This window comes from Oncorhynchus gorbuscha, linkage group LG23, assembly GCF_021184085.1.
Source record: "Oncorhynchus gorbuscha isolate QuinsamMale2020 ecotype Even-year linkage group LG23, OgorEven_v1.0, whole genome shotgun sequence".
Taxonomy (NCBI): domain Eukaryota; kingdom Metazoa; phylum Chordata; class Actinopteri; order Salmoniformes; family Salmonidae; genus Oncorhynchus; species Oncorhynchus gorbuscha.
In genome coordinates, this window is record NC_060195.1 from 62744304 (window position 1) to 62760971 (window position 16668).

At 46.0% G+C, this 16668-nt stretch overlaps 1 protein-coding gene across 5 annotated transcripts in view; it reads left to right on the forward strand.

Annotated features, from left to right (window-relative positions):
* LOC124010755 (TRAF2 and NCK-interacting protein kinase-like) overlaps positions 1 to 16668 on the forward strand; it is a 41540-nt gene that overhangs the window by 8285 nt on the left and 16587 nt on the right. For 2 of the 5 annotated variants that reach the window (XM_046323401.1, XM_046323402.1), the window contains 7 exons: positions 6131 to 6274; positions 6431 to 6565; positions 8105 to 8205; positions 9729 to 9878; positions 9956 to 10115; positions 11880 to 12019; positions 12251 to 13335. The exons of 1 other annotated variant lie outside the window; for it this stretch is intronic. In XM_046323401.1, the coding sequence (XP_046179357.1) occupies positions 6131 to 6274; positions 6431 to 6565; positions 8105 to 8205; positions 9729 to 9878; positions 9956 to 10115; positions 11880 to 12019; positions 12251 to 12334 (914 nt within the window). In that variant the 3' untranslated portion in view covers positions 12335 to 13335. Of the gene's footprint in view, positions 1 to 6130; positions 6275 to 6430; positions 6566 to 8104; positions 8206 to 9728; positions 9879 to 9955; positions 10116 to 11879; positions 12020 to 12250; positions 13336 to 15303; positions 15606 to 16668 lie in introns of those variants that run through there. 2 more of the 5 variants (XM_046323403.1, XM_046323404.1) reach the window with 1 other exon arrangement.

Consider the following 16668-nt stretch of genomic DNA (forward strand, 5'->3'; position numbering starts at 1 on the left):
CACACACACATATGAAGATACACACACAGGCAAAGTCTCTCACACACATATGAACATACACACACAGGCAAAGTCTCTCACACACACATATGAAGATACACACACAGGCAAAGTCTCTCACACACATATGAACATACACACACAGGCAAAGTCTCTCACACACATATGAACATACACACACAGGCAAAGTCTCTCACACACATGAATGCACATACACTTATGCAACTCACTCGTGTGTATTTCCACATGCTCGCTGACGATGAATAATATCTCTCTTCTCTCTCTCTTTCTTTCTCTCTTATCTCTTTGAAACTCTCTTTCTTTCTCTCTCTCTCTCTCTTTCTCTATTTCTCTCCCCCTCTCTCTATCTATTTGAACCCCCTCTCTCCTCTCTCTCTCTCTTTCTCTCTCTCTGTCTCTCCTTTCTCTCTATCTCTTTGAAACTCTCTTTCTCTCTCCACTCTCTCTCTCTCAATTCAATTCAATTCAATTCAAGGGCTTTATTGGCATGGGAAACATGTGTTAACATTGCCAAAGCAAGTGAGGTAGACAACATACAAAGTGAATATATAAAGTGAAAAACAACAAAAATTAACAGTAAACATTACACATACAGAAGTTTAAAAACAGTAAAGACATTACAAATGTCATATTATATATATATATACAATGTACAAATAGTTAAATGACACAAGATAAAATGAATAAGCATAAATATGGGTTGTATTTACAATGGTGTTTGTTCTTCACTGGTTGCCCTTTTCTCGTGGCAACAGGTCACAAATCTTGCTGCTGTGATGGCACACTGTGGAATTTCACCCAAAAGATATGGGAGTTTTTCAAAATTGGATTTGTTTTCGAATTCTTTGTGGATCTGTGTAATCTGGGGAAAATATGTCTCTCTAATATGGTCATACATTGGGCAGGAGGTTAGGAAGTGCAGCTCAGTTTCCACCTCATTTTGTGGGCAGTGAGCACATAGCCTGTCTTCTCTTGAGAGCCATGTCTGCCTACGGCGGCCTTTCTCAATAGCAAGGCTATGCTCACTGAGTCTGTACATAGTCAAAGCTTTCCTTAATTTTGGGTCAGTCACAGTGGTCAGGTATTCTGCCGCTGTGTACTCTCTGGTGTACTCTCTGTGTAGGGCCAAATAGCATTCTAGTTTGCTCTGTTTTTTTGTTAATTCTTTCCAATGTGTTAAGTAATTATCTTTTTGTTTTCTCATGATTTGGTTGGGTCTAATTGTGCTGTTGTCCTGGGGCTCTGTAGGGTGTGTTTGTGTTTGTGAACAGAGCCCCAGGACCAGCTTGCTTAGGGGACTCTTCTCCAGGTTCATCTCTCTGTAGGTGATGGCTTTGTTATGGAAGGTTTGTGAATCGCTTCCTTTTAGGTGGTTGTAGAATTTAATGGCTCTTTTCTGGATTTTGATAATTAGTGGGTATCGGCCTAATTCTGCTCTGCATGCATTATTTGGTGTTTTACGTTGTACACGGAGGATATTTTTGCAGAATTCCACGTGCAGAGTCTCAATTTGGTGTTTGTCCCATTTTGTGAAGTCTTGGTTGGTGAGCGGACCCCAGACCTCACAACCATAAAGGGCAATGGGCTCTATGACTGATTCAAGTATTTTTAGCCAAATCCTAATTGGTATGTTGAAATTTATGTTTCTTTTGATGGCATAGAATGCCCTTCTTGCCTTGTCTCTCAGATCGTTCACAGCTTTGTGGAAGTTACCTGTGGCGCTGATGTTTAGGCCAAGGTATGTATAGTTTTTTGTGTGCTCTAGGGCAACAGTGTCTAGATGGAATTTGTATTTGTGGTCCTGGTGACTGGACCTTTTTGGAACACCATTATTTTGGTCTTACTGAGATTTACTGTCAGGGCCCAGGTCTGACAGAATCTGTGCATAAGATCTAGGTGCTGCTGTAGGCCCTCCTTGGTTGGTGACAGAAGCACCAGATCATCAGCAAACAGCAGACATTTGACTTCGGATTCTAGCAGGGGAGGCCGGGTGCTGCAGACTTTTCTAGTGCCCGCGCCAATTCGTTGATATATATGTTGAAGAGGGTGGGGCTTAAGCTGCATCCCTGTCTAACCCCACGACCCTGTGTGAAGAAATGTGTGTGTTTTTTGCCAATTTTAACCGCACACTTGTTGTTTGTGTACATGGATTTTATAATGTCGTATGTTTTACCCCCAACACCACTTTCCATCCGTTTGTATAGCAGACCCTCATGCTAGATTGAGTCGAAGGCTTTTTTGAAATCAACAAAGCATGAGAAGACTTTGCCTTTGTTTTGGTTTGTTTGGTTGTCAATTAGGGTGTGCAGGGTGAATACATGGTCTGTTGTACGGTAATTTGGTAAAAAGCCAATTTGACATTTGCTCAGTACATTGCTTTCATTGAGGAAATGTACGAGTCTGCTGTTAATAATAATGCAGAGGATTTTCCCAAGGTTACTGTTGACACATATTCCACGGTAGTTATTGGGGTCAAATTTGTCTCCACTTTTGTGGATTGGGGTGATCAGTCCTTGGTTCCAAATATTGGGGAAGATGCCAGAGCTAAGTATGATGTTAAAGAGTTTTAGTATAGCCAATTGGAATTTGTTGTCTGTATATTTGATCATTTCATTGAGGATACCATCGACACCACAAGCCTTTTTGGGTTGAAGGGTTTTTATTTTGTCCTGTAACTCATTCAATGTAATTGGAGAATCCAGTGCGTTCTGTCATTATTGTTAATTTTCTTCGGTTTTCTATTTGAGATTTTTAGATTTGATAGGGAAGCTGAGAGGTCAAATATACTGTTAAGATTTTCTACTGCCAGGTTTACACCTTCACTATTACAGTGGAACGTTTTACCCAGGAAATTGTCTAAAAAGGATTGAATTTGTTGTTGCCTAATTGTTTTTTGGTAGGTTTCCAAACTGCATTCCTTCCATCTATAGCATTTCTTAATGTTACTCAGTTCCTTTGGCTTTGATGCCTCATGATTGAGTATTGCTCTGTTTAAGTAGACTGTGATTTTGCTGTGGTCTGATAGGGGTGTCAGTGGGCTGACTGTGAACGCTCTGAGAGACTCTGGGTTGAGGTCAGTGATAAAGTAGTCTACAGTACTACTGCCAAGAGATGAGCTATAGGTGTACCTAGCATAGGAGTCCCCTCGAAGCCTACCGTTGACTATGTACATACCCAGCGTGCGACAGAGCTGCAGGAGTTGTGACCCGTTTTTGTTGGTTATGTTGTCATAGTTGTGCCTAGGGGGGGCATATGTGGGAGGGGATGCTGTCACCTCCAGGCAGATGTTTGTCCCCCTGTGTGCTGAGGGTGTCAGGTTCTTGTCCGGTTCTGGCATTTAGGTCGCCACAGACTAGTATATGTCCCTGGGCCTGGAAATGATTGATTTCGCCCTCCAGGATGGAGAAGCTGTCTTCATTAAAATATGGGGATTCTAGTGGGGGGATATAGGTAGCACACAGGAGGACATTTTTCTCTGTTAGGATAATTTCCTTTTGAATTTCTAGCCAAATGTAGAATGTTCCTGTTTTGATTAATTTAATGGAGTGAGTTAGGTCTGCTCTATACCAAATTAGCATACCCCCTGAGTCCCTTCCCTGTTTCACACCTGGTAGTTTGGTGGATGGGACTACCAGCTCTCTGTAACCTAGAGGGCAACCAGTGGGTCTGTCTCCTCTATACCAGGTTTCTTGCAGGATGACAATGTCTGTGTTACCGATTTCTTTGGTGAAGTCCGGGTTTCTGCTCTTCAGGCCAAAGGCAGATGACCTCAGGCCTTGGATATTCCAGGATGATATAGTGAATGCTTTTTGTTCCATAGAGTGTCCAATGTTGTTGGTCGTGGTTTGGCCTCAGGCCAGTAAGTGTGAGCAGAGCCTGCTGAGCATCTGGTACATGCCATTGGCTTGGCGAGTGTGAGAGTGGGGGTTGGGACTGTTTGCCCGCTCACTACCTGGGCGTATGTGTGGCTTCCATGTTGAGGCCCTCTTTGCGGGGGTGGGGTGCATGGGGTGGGCAGGAGTGGCATAGGTCTGATCTGAGGGGGCCTAAATGGGGTGTGGGCATGGTTGACGTGGGGGGCTGTTGATTGGTTGGGGTGGGGGTGTGGATGTGTCTGGGTGTGCGGTGGTCTGGATGTAATTCCTCTTGGCGTGGGTCCTCTATGTGTAGGTCCAGGGGGGGGTCCTGCAGGTCTGGGAGGGTGTCTCGCCGGTCTGGGTGGGGTGACTATTGATCTTTTGCTCCTGTGTGAAGTGTTGGGGATACGTTTGAGAGCGATGTCCTTTAGAGTTCGGGCAAAGGTGGGCACTGCTGCCTTGTAGAGGTGGACCTGGTCATAGAGGCTGTTCAAGTCCAGGGTGGAGTGGTGGGCCAGGAAAACATTTGGTTTTGAGGCACAGTCACAGGAAATACTTGCATTTACCCGCTGTATTGTGGCAGGGTGGAAGTCTTTTCGTGGTAGCAGGGTGGAGATAACCACTTATGCGTTGGGGAAAGTAGAAGAAGCCTTTTCAATCACTCCCTTCAGTGCTGTGGCCACTCTTTCTTGCTGTGCTCTCAGGTCGTTTGTGCCTGTGTGTATTATTATGTGGCTGGGTGACCCTAGTTTGGCCTCAGACAGAAGGTCTAGGGCGAGCTGGGTGTTTGGACACAAGAGTTTAGACACACTTTGTTTGGGAAAAAGTTTTTTTTCTTCTATATACTTCCCATTTGAGTCCATAAGTAGTACAATCTGTGTCTTGTGTTTGTCCTCAGTGGGTGTGGGGGGGTTGTCAGAAGGGCTATCAGGCAGGCTGACAGGGGGGGTGCTCAGAGGGGGTGAGAGCCGCTGGGCTTGGGGTTCCTCATTTGTCTGTTCTGCTGTGATGTCGACTCTATGGTCAGGGTCTGGTGTGGACTGTTCTGCTGTGGTGTCGAGACTTTTGTTGGGTGCTGAGGTGGGCTGTTCTGCTGGCTTCTCTGTGGGGGTGGCCACCTCTCTAGTGGGTTGTTCTCTGTCGCACGCCGTCGCCCTCAACCTCTCCTCCATCCCCTCACCCTCTCCTCCATCCCCTCAACCTCTCCTCCATCCCCCTCAACCTCTCCTCCACCAGCAGTCTGACACTCTCCTCTAGTGCTCTGTTCTGCTCCTCTTTCTCCTGTTGTATTTGTCTCACCACTGTCCAAAGTGCAGATATGTTTCTGTCCACCTCCAGCTCTCCGGGTCTGGTTAAGGGGCTGTTGTTGTGCTGGACTGTTGTCTGGGTCTGTGCTGACTGAAGTGTAATCACCTGCTGTTCCAGCTCCACCTGCCTTATCTCCAGCTGGGTGAATTTGTCCTTCATTTCAATGAGGGAGTGGTAATCTGTGCTGGGAGGTTGACTCTCTGCTGGGGGTTGCTCGTCTGTGGGGTTACATAATGAAGAGGTCTGGTCTGACCCGCTCGGTGTGGGGGTATCTTTGTCAAGGGAGAGCTTCTCCTGCTGGGCTAATTCTTTGATTAGGTGAAAGTCCAGCTGAAACTGTTTGTGATTACCCTGTGCCATTACTGTTCCGGACTTATAGATATTTATATTACTTGACTCAGAGTCCTCGTTATCAAGTATTCTGAGTTTCCACCCCTCGTTAATCCCCGCTCTCGTAACAAGGGGGTAGTGTGCTAATCCTTTCTCTCTATCTCTTTGAAACTCTTTCTCTCTCTCTCTCTCTCTCTCCCCTCTCTCTCTCTCTCTCTCTCTCTCTCTCTCTCTCTCTCTCTCTCTCTCTCTCTCTCTCTCTCTCTCTCTCTCTCTCTCTCTCTCTCTCTCCCCTCTCTCTCTCTAACTCTCTCTCTCTCTCTCCCATCTCTCTCTCTTTATCTCTCTCTGTCTCTCCTTTCTCTCTATCTCTTTGAACCCCCCTCTCTCCCCTCTCTCTCTCTTTCTCTCTCTCTCCTTTCTCTCTATCTCTTTGAAACTTTCTTTCTTTCTCTCTCTCTCTCTCTCTCTCTCTCTCTCTCTCTCTCTCTCTCTCTCTCTCTCTCTCTCTCTCTCTCTCTCTCTCTCTCTCTCTCTCTCTCTCTCTCTCTCTCTTTGAAACTCTCTCTCTCTTTCACTTTCTCTCTCTCCTCTCGCTCTCTCTGTGTCTCTAGGTGTGAACCTGCTGGTGGGGACAGAGAATGGTTTGATGTTGCTTGACCGTAGCGGTCAGGGGAAGGTCTATAACCTGATAACCAGGAGACGCTTCCTACAGATGGACGTCCTGGAGGGACTTAATGTCCTGGTTACTATATCAGGTATTACCGACTGACCGCGGTAGGACCATTACATAACCGCAACATGACCACAGAGGGAGAACGTTGCTCTTTTAGTTAAAGAACTGGAGCCCTGTAGAACATCTCTGTTCTGATAGAGACATCTCTGTTTTCTCTCTCTCTCTCCCTCCCTCCCAGGGAAGAAGAATAAGCTGCGTGTGTACTACCTGTCCTGGCTGAGGAACAGGATACTCCACAACGACCCCGAGGTGGAGAAGAAGCAGGGCTGGGTCACTGTAGGAGAGCTGGAGGGCTGCGTACACTACAAAGTCGGTACGGAACTCTCTCTCTCCTCTCTCTCTGTGTGTTATTGACTCTTCTGTGTGTGTTGTTGACTCTCTCCTGTGTGTGTTATTGACTCTTCTGTGTGTGTTGTTGACTCTCTTCTGTGTGTGTTGTTGACTCTCTTCTGTGTGTGTTGTTGACTCTCTCCTGTGTGTGTTATTGACTCTTCTGTGTTTGTTGTTGACTCTCTTCTGTGTGTGTTGTTGACTCTCTTCTGTGTGTGTTGTTGACTCTCTCCTGTGTGTGTTATTGACTCTTCTGTGTGTGTTGTTGACTCTCTTCTGTGTGTGTTGTTGACTGTCTTCTGTGTGTGTTGTTGACTCTCTCCTGTGTGTGTTATTGACTCTTCTGTGTGTGTTGTTGACTCTTCTGTGTGTGTTGTTGACTCTCTCCTGTGTGTGTTGTTGACTCTCTCCTGTGTGTGTTATTGACTCTTCTGTGTGTGTTGTTGACTCTCTTCTGTGTGTTGTTGACTCTCTCCTGTGTGTGTTGTTGACTCTCTCCTGTGTGTGTTGTTGACTCTCTCCTGTGTGTGTCATTGACTCTCCTGTGTGTGTTGTTGACTCTCTCCTGTGTGTGGTGTTGACTCTCTTCTGTGTGTTGTTGAGTCTCCTGTGTGTTGTTGACTCTCTCCTGTGTGTGTTGTTGACTCTCTCCTGTGTGTGTTGTTGACTCTCTCCTGTGTGTGGTGTTGACTCTCTCCTGTGTGTGTTGTTGACTCTCTCCTGTGTGTGTTGTTGACTCTCTCCTGTGTGTGTTGATGACTCTCTACTGTGTGTGTTGATGACTCTCTTCTGTGTGTTATTGACTCTCTCCTGTGTGTGTTGTTGACTCTCTTCTGTGTGTGTTGATGACTCTCTACTGTGTGTTCTTGACTCTCTCCTGTGTGTTATTGACTCTTCTGTGTGTGTTGTTGACTCTCTCCTGTGTGTGTTGTTGACTCTCTCCTGTGTGTGTTGTTGACTCTCTCCTGTGTGTGTTGTTGACTCTCTCCTGTGTGTTGTTGACTCTCTCCTGTGTGTTGTTGACTCTCTCCTGTGTGTGTTGTTGACTCTCTCCTGTGTGTGTTGTTGACTCTCTCCTGTGTGTGTTGTTGACTCTCTCCTGTGTGTGTTGTTGACTCTCTCCTGTGTGTGTTGTTGACTCTCTCCTGTGTGTTGTTGACTCTCTCCTGTGTGTTGTTGACTCTCTCCTGTGTGTGTTGTTGACTCTCTCCTGTGTGTTGTTGACTCTCTCCTGTGTGTGTTGTTGACTCTCTCCTGTGTGTGTTGTTGACTCTCTCCTGTGTGTGTTGTTGACTCTCTCCTGTGTGTGTTGTTGACTCTCTCCTGTGTGTGTTGTTGACTCTCTCCTGTGTGTGTTGTTGACTCTCTCCTGTGTGTGTTGTTGACTCTCTCCTGTGTGTTGTTGACTCTCTCCTGTGTGTGTTGTTGACTCTCTCCTGTGTGTGTTGTTGACTCTCTCCTGTGTGTTGTTGACTCTCTCCTGTGTGTGTTGTTGACTCTCTCCTGTGTGTGTTTTTTCCAGTAAAGTACGAGAGGATCAAGTTCCTGGTGATCGCTCAGAAGAACGCAGTGGAGATCTATGCCTGGGCCCCCAAACCCTACCACAAGTTCATGGCCTTCAAGGTAGCTGCCACACCGGGTTGAGATGTGATGCTGTAGTTAGGTAGACATCCTGGAAGTACAGGGACTACCTTCAAGGTAGCTGCCACACCGGGTTGAGATGTGATGCTGTAGTTAGGTAGACATCCTGGAAGTACAGGGACTACCTTCAAGGTAGCTGCCACACCGGGTTGAGATGTGATGCTGTAGTTAGGTAGACATCCTGGAAGTACAGGGACTACCTTCAAGGTAGCTGCCACACCGGGTTGAGAGGTGATGCTGTAGTTAGGTAGACATCCTGGAAGTACAGGGACTACCTTCAAGGTAGCTGCCACACCGGGTTGAGATGTGATGCTGTAGTTAGGTAGACATCCTGGAAGTACAGGGACTACCTTCGAGGTAGCTGCCACACCGGGTTGAGATGTGATGCTGTAGTTAGGTAGACATCCTGGAAGTACAGGGACTACCTTCAAGGTAGCTGCCACACCGGGTTGAGAGGTGATGCTGTAGTTAGGTAGACATCCTGGAAGTACAGGGACTACCTTCGAGGTAGCTGCCACACCGGGTTGAGATGTGATGCTGTAGTTAGGTAGACATCCTGGAAGTACAGGGACTACCTTCAAGGTAGCTGCCACACCGGGTTGAGAGGTGATGCTGTAGTTAGGTAGACATCCTGGAAGTACAGGGACTACCTTCAAGGTAGCTGCCACACCGGGTTGAGATGTGATGCTGTAGTTAGGTAGACATCCTGGAAGTACAGGGACTACCTTCGAGGTAGCTGCCACACCGGGTTGAGATGTGATGCTGTAGTTAGGTAGACATCCTGGAAGTACAGGGACTACCTTCAAGGTAGCTGCCACACCGGGTTGAGATGTGATGCTGTAGTTAGGTAGACATCCTGGAAGTACAGGGACTACCTTCAAGGTAGCTGCCACACCGGGTTGAGAGGTGATGCTGTAGTTAGGTAGACATCCTGGAAGTACAGGGACTACCTTCAAGGTAGCTGCCACACCGGGTTGAGATGTGATGCTGTAGTTAGGTAGACATCCTGGAAGTACAGGGACTACCTTCGAGGTAGCTGCCACACCGGGTTGAGATGTGATGCTGTAGTTAGGTAGACATCCTGGAAGTACAGGGACTACCTTCAAGGTAGCTGCCACACCGGGTTGAGAGGTGATGCTGTAGTTAGGTAGACATCCTGGAAGTACAGGGACTACCTTCAAGGTAGCTGCCACACCGGGTTGAGAGGTGATGCTGTAGTTAGGTAGACATCCTGGAAGTACAGGGACTACTTGAGAGGAAATGTTGCACCGTTGTCTGTGACAATACTATGGGGTTTGTCACGTTGTCTGTGACAATACTATGGGGTTTGTCACGTTGTCTGTGACAATACTATGGGGTTTGTCACGTTGTCTGTGACAATACTATGGGGTTTGTCACGTTGTCTGATACTAGTTACTCTGGGGGTCAATAGTAACACCTCTCTCTCTCTCTCTCTCTCTCTCTCTCTCTCTCTCTCTCTCTCTCTCTCTCCCCCTACCTCCCAGTCGTTCACTGACCTGCAGCACCGCCCCCAGCTGGTTGACCTGACGGTGGAGGAGGGGCAGAGGTTAAAGGTCATCTACGGCTCCAGCCTGGGCTTCCATGTCATCGACGTCGACTCTGGCAACCCTTACGACATCTACGTCCCCTCACACGTAAGTCTGTGTGTGGTGTGATATATATAGTGCAGGGAGATAGACAGTAGATAACCATTACCTCCGTCTGTCTGTAGATTCAGACCCAGGTGACTCCCCATGCCATCGTCATTCTTCCTAAGACAGACGGGATGGAGATGTTGTTGTGTTATGAAGATGAGGGAGTCTACGTCAATACCTACGGACGCATCACTAAAGACGTCGTGCTGCAGTGGGGAGAGATGCCTACTTCTGTTGGTGAGTGTGGTGTGTGGGTGTGTGAGCTCAGCCTTGTTTTAGGCCTGTGGGAACTTGTTTAGGTTCGTGCAAAGTTTAATCAGATTCAATCTCAACTCTGTTGTGTTCTTTCTGTCTCATGCTCTCTCTCATTCTGTCTCTTTCTGTCTATTTCTGTCTCTTTCTCTCTCTTTCTCTCTCTCTTTCCCTCTCTCTTTCTGTCTCTTTCTATCTCTTTCTCTCTCTCTTTCCCTCTCTCTTTCTGTCTCTTTCTGTCTCTTTCCCTCTCTCTTTCTCTCTCTTTCTCTTTCTTTTCCTCTCTCTTTCTGTCTCTTTCCCTCTCTCTTTCTCTCTCTTTCTCTTTCTTTTCCTCTCTCTTTCTGTCTCTTTCCCTCTCTATTTCTCCCTCTTTCCCTCTCTCTTTCTCCCTCTTTCTCTCTCTTTCCCTCTCTCTTTCTCCCTCTTTCTCTCTCTTTCCCTCTCTCTTTCTCCCTCTTTCCCTCTCTCTTTCTGTCTCTTTCCCTCTCTCTTTCTGTCTCTTTCCCTCTCTCTTTCTCTCTCTTTCTCTCTCTTTCCCTCTCTCTTTCTCCCTCTTTCCCTCTCTCTTTCTCTCTTTCCCTCTCTCTTTCTCTCTCTTTCTCTCTCTTTCCCTCTCTCTTTCTCCCTCTTTCCCTCTCTCTTTCTCTCTCTTTCCCTCTCTCATTCTGTCTCTTTCTGTCTATTTCTGTCTCTTTCTCTCTCTCTTTCCCTCTCTCTTTCTGTCTCTTTCTATCTCTTTCTCTCTCTCTTTCCCTCTCTCTTTCTGTCTCTTTCTGTCTCTTTCCCTCTCTCTTTTTCTCTTTCTCTTTCTTTTCTCTCTTTCTGTCTCTTTCCCTCTCTATTTCTCTCTCTTTTCTCTCTTTCTCCTCTCTTTCTCTTTCCCTCTCTCTTTCTCTCTCTTTTCTCTCTCTTTCTGTCTCTTTCCCTCTCTCTTTCTCTCTCTTTCTCTCTCTCTCTCTCTTTCCTCTCTCTTTCTCTCTCTCCTCTCTCTTTCTCTCTTTCTCTCTCTTTCCCTCTCTCTTTCTCCCTCTTTCCCTCTCTCTTTCTGTCTCTTTCCCTCTCTCTTTCTCTCTCTTTCCCTCTCTCTTTCTCTCTCTTTCCCTCTCTCTTTCTCTCTCTTTCCCTCTCTCTTTCTCCCTCTTTCCCTCTCTCTTTCTCTCTCTTTCTCCCTCTTTCCCTCTCTCTTTCTCTCTCTTTCCCTCTCTCTTTCTCTCTCTTTCCCTCTCTCTTTCTCTCTCTTTCTCTCTCTTTCTCTCTCTTTCCCTCTCTCTTTCTCTCTCTTTCCCTCTCTCTTTCTCTCTCTTTCCCTCTCTCTTTCTCTCTCTTTCCCTCTCTCTTTCTCCCTCTTTCCCTCTCTCTTTCTCTCTCTTTCCCTCTCTCTTTCTCTCTCTTTCCCTCTCTCTTTCTCTCTCTTTCCCTCTCTCTTTCTCTCTCTTTCTCTCTCTTTCTCTCTCTTTCTCCCTCTTTTCTCTCTCTTTCTCTCTCTTTCCCTCTCTCTTTCTCCCTCTTTCCCTCTCTCTTTCTCTCTCTTTCCCTCTCTCTTTCTCTCTCTTTCTCTCTCTCTTTCTGTCTCTCTCTCTCTTTCTCTCTCTTTCTCTCTCTATTTCTGTCTCTCTTTCTCTCTCTTTCTCTCTCTTTCTCTCTCTTTCTCTCTCTCTCTCTTTCTCTCTTTCTCTCTCTTTTTCTCTCTCTTTCCCTCTCTCTTTCTGTCTCTTTCTCTCTCTCTTTCTATCCTTGCTCCTTCAGCCTATATCCACTCTAGCCAGATCATGGGCTGGGGGGAGAAGGCCATAGAGATCAGGTCTGTGGAGACAGGACACCTGGACGGGGTCTTCATGCACAAGAGAGCCCAGAGACTCAAGTTCCTGTGTGAGAGGAATGACAAGGTAAACAACATGCGCGCGCACACACACACACACACACACACACACACACACACACACACACACACACACACACACACACACACACACACACACACACACACACACACACACACACACACACACACACACACACACACACACACACACACACACACACACACACACACTTTCATATTCTCTATTGCCTGTATCAATCATGTCTTCTCATGGTGTGTGTGTGTGTGTGTCTAGGTGTTCTTTGCATCGGTGAGGTCTGGAGGCAGCAGTCAGGTCTTCTTCATGACCCTCAACCGTAGCTCCATGATGAACTGGTGAAACTAACTCCTCCCACTGTCTTCCCATTGGCCTGCTCAGCTGTCCATCATGGGCCAAGGCTAATTTAATAAGCCAATTAAAACAAAGGACCAAGAGAATCAAATCGCACCCTGAATCAAAGAAGTGAATTGAAAAATAGGAGAGTCCAACACTGAATCGAACTGAGAAAATCAAACACTGAATGACTCGAACGCTGAGAGAATCAAATATCAAATCAGTGTGAAAGAATTGAAGTGTAAATGAATCAGGCTCCGAGAGAATCCAACTTGAAGACAGTGAAACACTGAGAGACTACAACACTGTAACAGACATAAAGGACTATAAAGAATGAAATAATAAAGAGATACATGACTATTATGAAGAGGAGTCTGAAGGTAGAGGAGTGTTTGGATCAACGGGGGCGCTGGTTTCCCGGTTTTCCAAGATCCCGACTACTGTCTGTGGAGACAGAATCTTTCTTACTCTCCACCACTTCCCCCCTCTCCTCACCACTCCACCCCTCTCTCCACCACTCCACCCCTCTCTCCACCACTCCACCCCTCTCCCCACCACTCCACCTCTCTCTCCACCACTCCACCCCTCTCTCCACCACTCCACCCCTCTCTCCACCACTCCACCCCCTCATCTCTAAAATATCGGCTATGTCCCTTTAAAACAAAATCCCCGCCTCTGTCTCCCTCCTCTTCTCCTCCTGTCCCTCTGTCTCCCTCCTCTTCTCCTCCTGTCCCTCTGTCTCCCTCCTCTTCTCCTCCTGTCCCTCTGTCTCCCTCCTCTTCTCCTCCTGTCCCTCCTGTCCCTCTGTCTCCTGTCCCTCTGTCTCTCTCCACCACTCCACCCCCTCATCTCTAAAATATCGGCTATGTCCCTTTAAAACAAAATCCCCGCCTCTGTCTCCCTCCTCTTCTCCTCCTGTCCCTCTGTCTCCCTCCTCTTCTCCTCCTGTCCCTCTGTCTCCCTCCTCTTCTCCTCATGTCCCTCTGTCTCCCCCTCTTCTCCTCCTGTCCCTCTGTCTCCCTCCTCTTCTCCTCCTGTCCCTCTGTCTCCCTCCTCTTCTCCTCCTGTCCCTCTGTCTCCCTCCTCTTCTCCTCCTGTCCCTCTGTCTCCCTCCTCTTCTCCTCCTGTCCCTCTGTCTCCCTCCTCTTCTCCTCCTGTCCCTCTGTCTCCCTCCTCTTCTCCTCCTGTCCCTCTGTCTCCCTCCTCTTCTCCTCCTGTCCCCTCTGTCTCCCTCCTCTTCTCCTCCTGTCCCTCTGTCTCCCTCCTCTTCTCCTCCTGTCCCTCTGTCTCCCTCCTCTTCTCCTCCTGTCCCCTCTGTCTCCCTCCTCTACTCCTCCTGTCCCTCTATCCACTCTGAAGTCTTTCAATTCTCAAGGTGCTGCATCAGATTAACTGCTAAAACAAAAACAAGAATAACAACATTCTGCTGTTTACTAGAGATATGCTTTCATTCTGTCTTTTAAATAACACATTGTTCAAGTTTTGTTTCTAGTTTATTTAGGTACTTCAAAATGACTTTTGAATTGTAATGTGAAGAGCTTGATAACTTGCACAGCACACTGCTAGTTTCTGCCATTCAGTTTGTGTGTTTTATGTTATGCTGAAATGCCAGAGGAAAACCTGATTCAACTGAGAATCATTTGAGATTTGTCTGAGAATGAACCACTCTGTGTCTGTCTGTCTTATCTGTCTCTGTGTGTAAAGAAGTATTGTGTGAAGCTGTCTCCCTCCTGATTGGTCTGGTCTGATTGTGACTCCTTCCTGTTTGTACGGTGCCAAGCATGATGAAGCAAACGGATTTATCTGCCGTTGTTTTGATCAATGCTTTCTGTTGGTTTACCATTTTATTTGAACACTTTGATAGCATCTTATGTCCTGAGATTGAACGTGATCAGTTCATCTTAAACAACTGAATTTATTTGAAAAAGAACCATGTTTAAGAGCTTTTATGAAATACATGAGCATTTCTGAAAACAAAAGACGAGAACATCTGAAGCTGTTGTCCTTAATCAAATGCTGTAGAACTCTGTTACCCAGAATGCAACAGTTCGGTAAGGTGTGAGTGGGTCATGGATGTATATTTAATGACTACAAACACATTCATCCAAAAAACATTACATTCGCCGAGACCCACTCCCTCAAATTACAAACAAGTGTAGGGGGTGACACTTTTGTCCGGGAATTAAACTTCCAGACTGCTCATTTAAATGTCATTACATTTGTATGCACACATGACTGTAAGTCGCTTTGGATAAAAGCGTCTGCTAAATGGCATATATTATTATATTATTATATTTAAGTTACTGTTATGGAGACAGGTTGCTTTTTATAATGTTAGCAATAAAGAGATGTGCTGATTGAACGTGTGTGTGTGTGTGTGTGTGTGTGTGTGTGTGTGTGTGTGTGTGTGTGTGTGTGTGTGTGTGTGTGTGTGTGTGTGTGTGTGTGTGTGTGTGTGTGTGTGTGTGTGTGTGTGTGTGTGTGTGTGTGTGTGTGTGTGAGAGAGAGAGGTGATGGGTGATGGGTGTATCACTCTCTCAATCTGGTGAACAGACTGATCACTACTGTTGGACTCTGTCTTTAAAATAAAAACTCTATAGACCTCTGTTTCTGAACGACAAACTCATCACTAATGTTTTGGTTTCTATGTTTTGTAAAACAGAAAAATAAATGATACTAGAACATTATTCTGTTTTTTAAAAACATATTTTTGTTTAGATTCTGTGTGTGTGTGTGTGATGTGTGTGTAGGGGTTGCAGTGAGGGGTTATCAGCTGAGGCCACTGACCCTCAGACTTTGTCCCTGTAGAAGGTATATCATTAACTCTACCTAATACTGTCCCCCCTGTGTGTGTGTGTGTGTTACACCTTCCCCCTCATTTAGAGCCAATGAGCTGAGCTCAGGATGACCAGGGTGTGTGTGTGAACAGTGGATACCAGCCCAGACACTGTGTGTGTGTTCACTAATCACTATCACAGAGTTGAACCACCATGAAAACGCTGACAAACACAACCTAAGACAGGAGGGGAAGTGTGTTAGGCACCATGTGTGATGGTAATGATGACATGAATGATAAACAGCCACAAGTAAGGTGTACAGATAGAGAGGTGCTCTGCTCCGGTGTGTCTTTCTGTCCAGTGTTGTGTGTGTGTATGTCCAGATGAGTGCGTAGACAGCGTGATCCCAGCGATTGGTGATTACCCTGGAAGTGTGTGTGTGTGATCAGTTCGTGTTGTTGGAGCCTCGAGACTCTGAACCCGTCATGGAGTCGGGAAAGGTACGATCTCTCTCCGTACACTTTTACACACTCTAGCTCTCTCTCTCTCTCTCTCTCTCTCTCTCTCTCTCTCTCTCTCTCTCTCTCTCTCTCTCTCTCTCTCTCTCTCTCTCTCTCTCTCTCTCTCTCTCTCTCTCTCTCTCTCTCACACACACACACAAGCTGTTCATTTCATAATGTAGTAAAAGTTCTTACTGTTCAATACTGACTGACCGATGCTCTGTAGCTACACACAAGGACAGGAGTGTGTGTGTGTGTGTGTGTGTCATGATTAATCCGAGGGAGAGTACCATTGATTTGACAGTTCATTTGTTGATGCCATGAGAGAGCTGGTTCTATCAGTGATTCATCTGTTTTTGAGTTCTGACAGAAACACATCTGGAAACAGGAACAGCAGCAAGCAGTCTGTGTTTTATTCCATCATTGACACACCTTTATCACTTTGTTAGGGGGCAGAGCAGCTTTAATATTACAGACAGATTGTTGCTTCCATCAGTGTAATTGTCTGCATCATTTCCAATCCCACATACATATTTTCTTTTGTAAATATAGATTATTTTAAATATATATATATTTTTAAATATATTTCCCTTCTTTATTTTTTCCCCCTAACCCTAACACCCCTCCCCTAATTGGAGTAAACTAATGAACAACAACACTTAGGCTTCTACTTCTACTTCAATACTACATACATTTCACAGACAATATATTTTACATGAGTTATCGTTTGTTTTCCGTCCCGCCCTTCAGCTAGGATCACCACTTTATTTTAAGAATGTGAAATGTCAGAATGATAGTAGAGAGAATTATTTATTTCAGTTTTCATTTCTTTCATTACATTCCCAGTGGGTCAGATGTTTACATACACTCAATTAGTATTTGGTAGCATTACCTTAAACAATTTAAACTTGGGACAAACATTTCAGGTAGGATTGAGGCCAGGCCTTTGTGAGGGCCACTCCAATACCTTGACTTTGTTGTCCTTAAGCCATTTTTCCACAACTTTGGAAGTTTGCTTGGGGTCATCATCCATTTGGAAGACCCATTTGCGACCAAGCTTTAA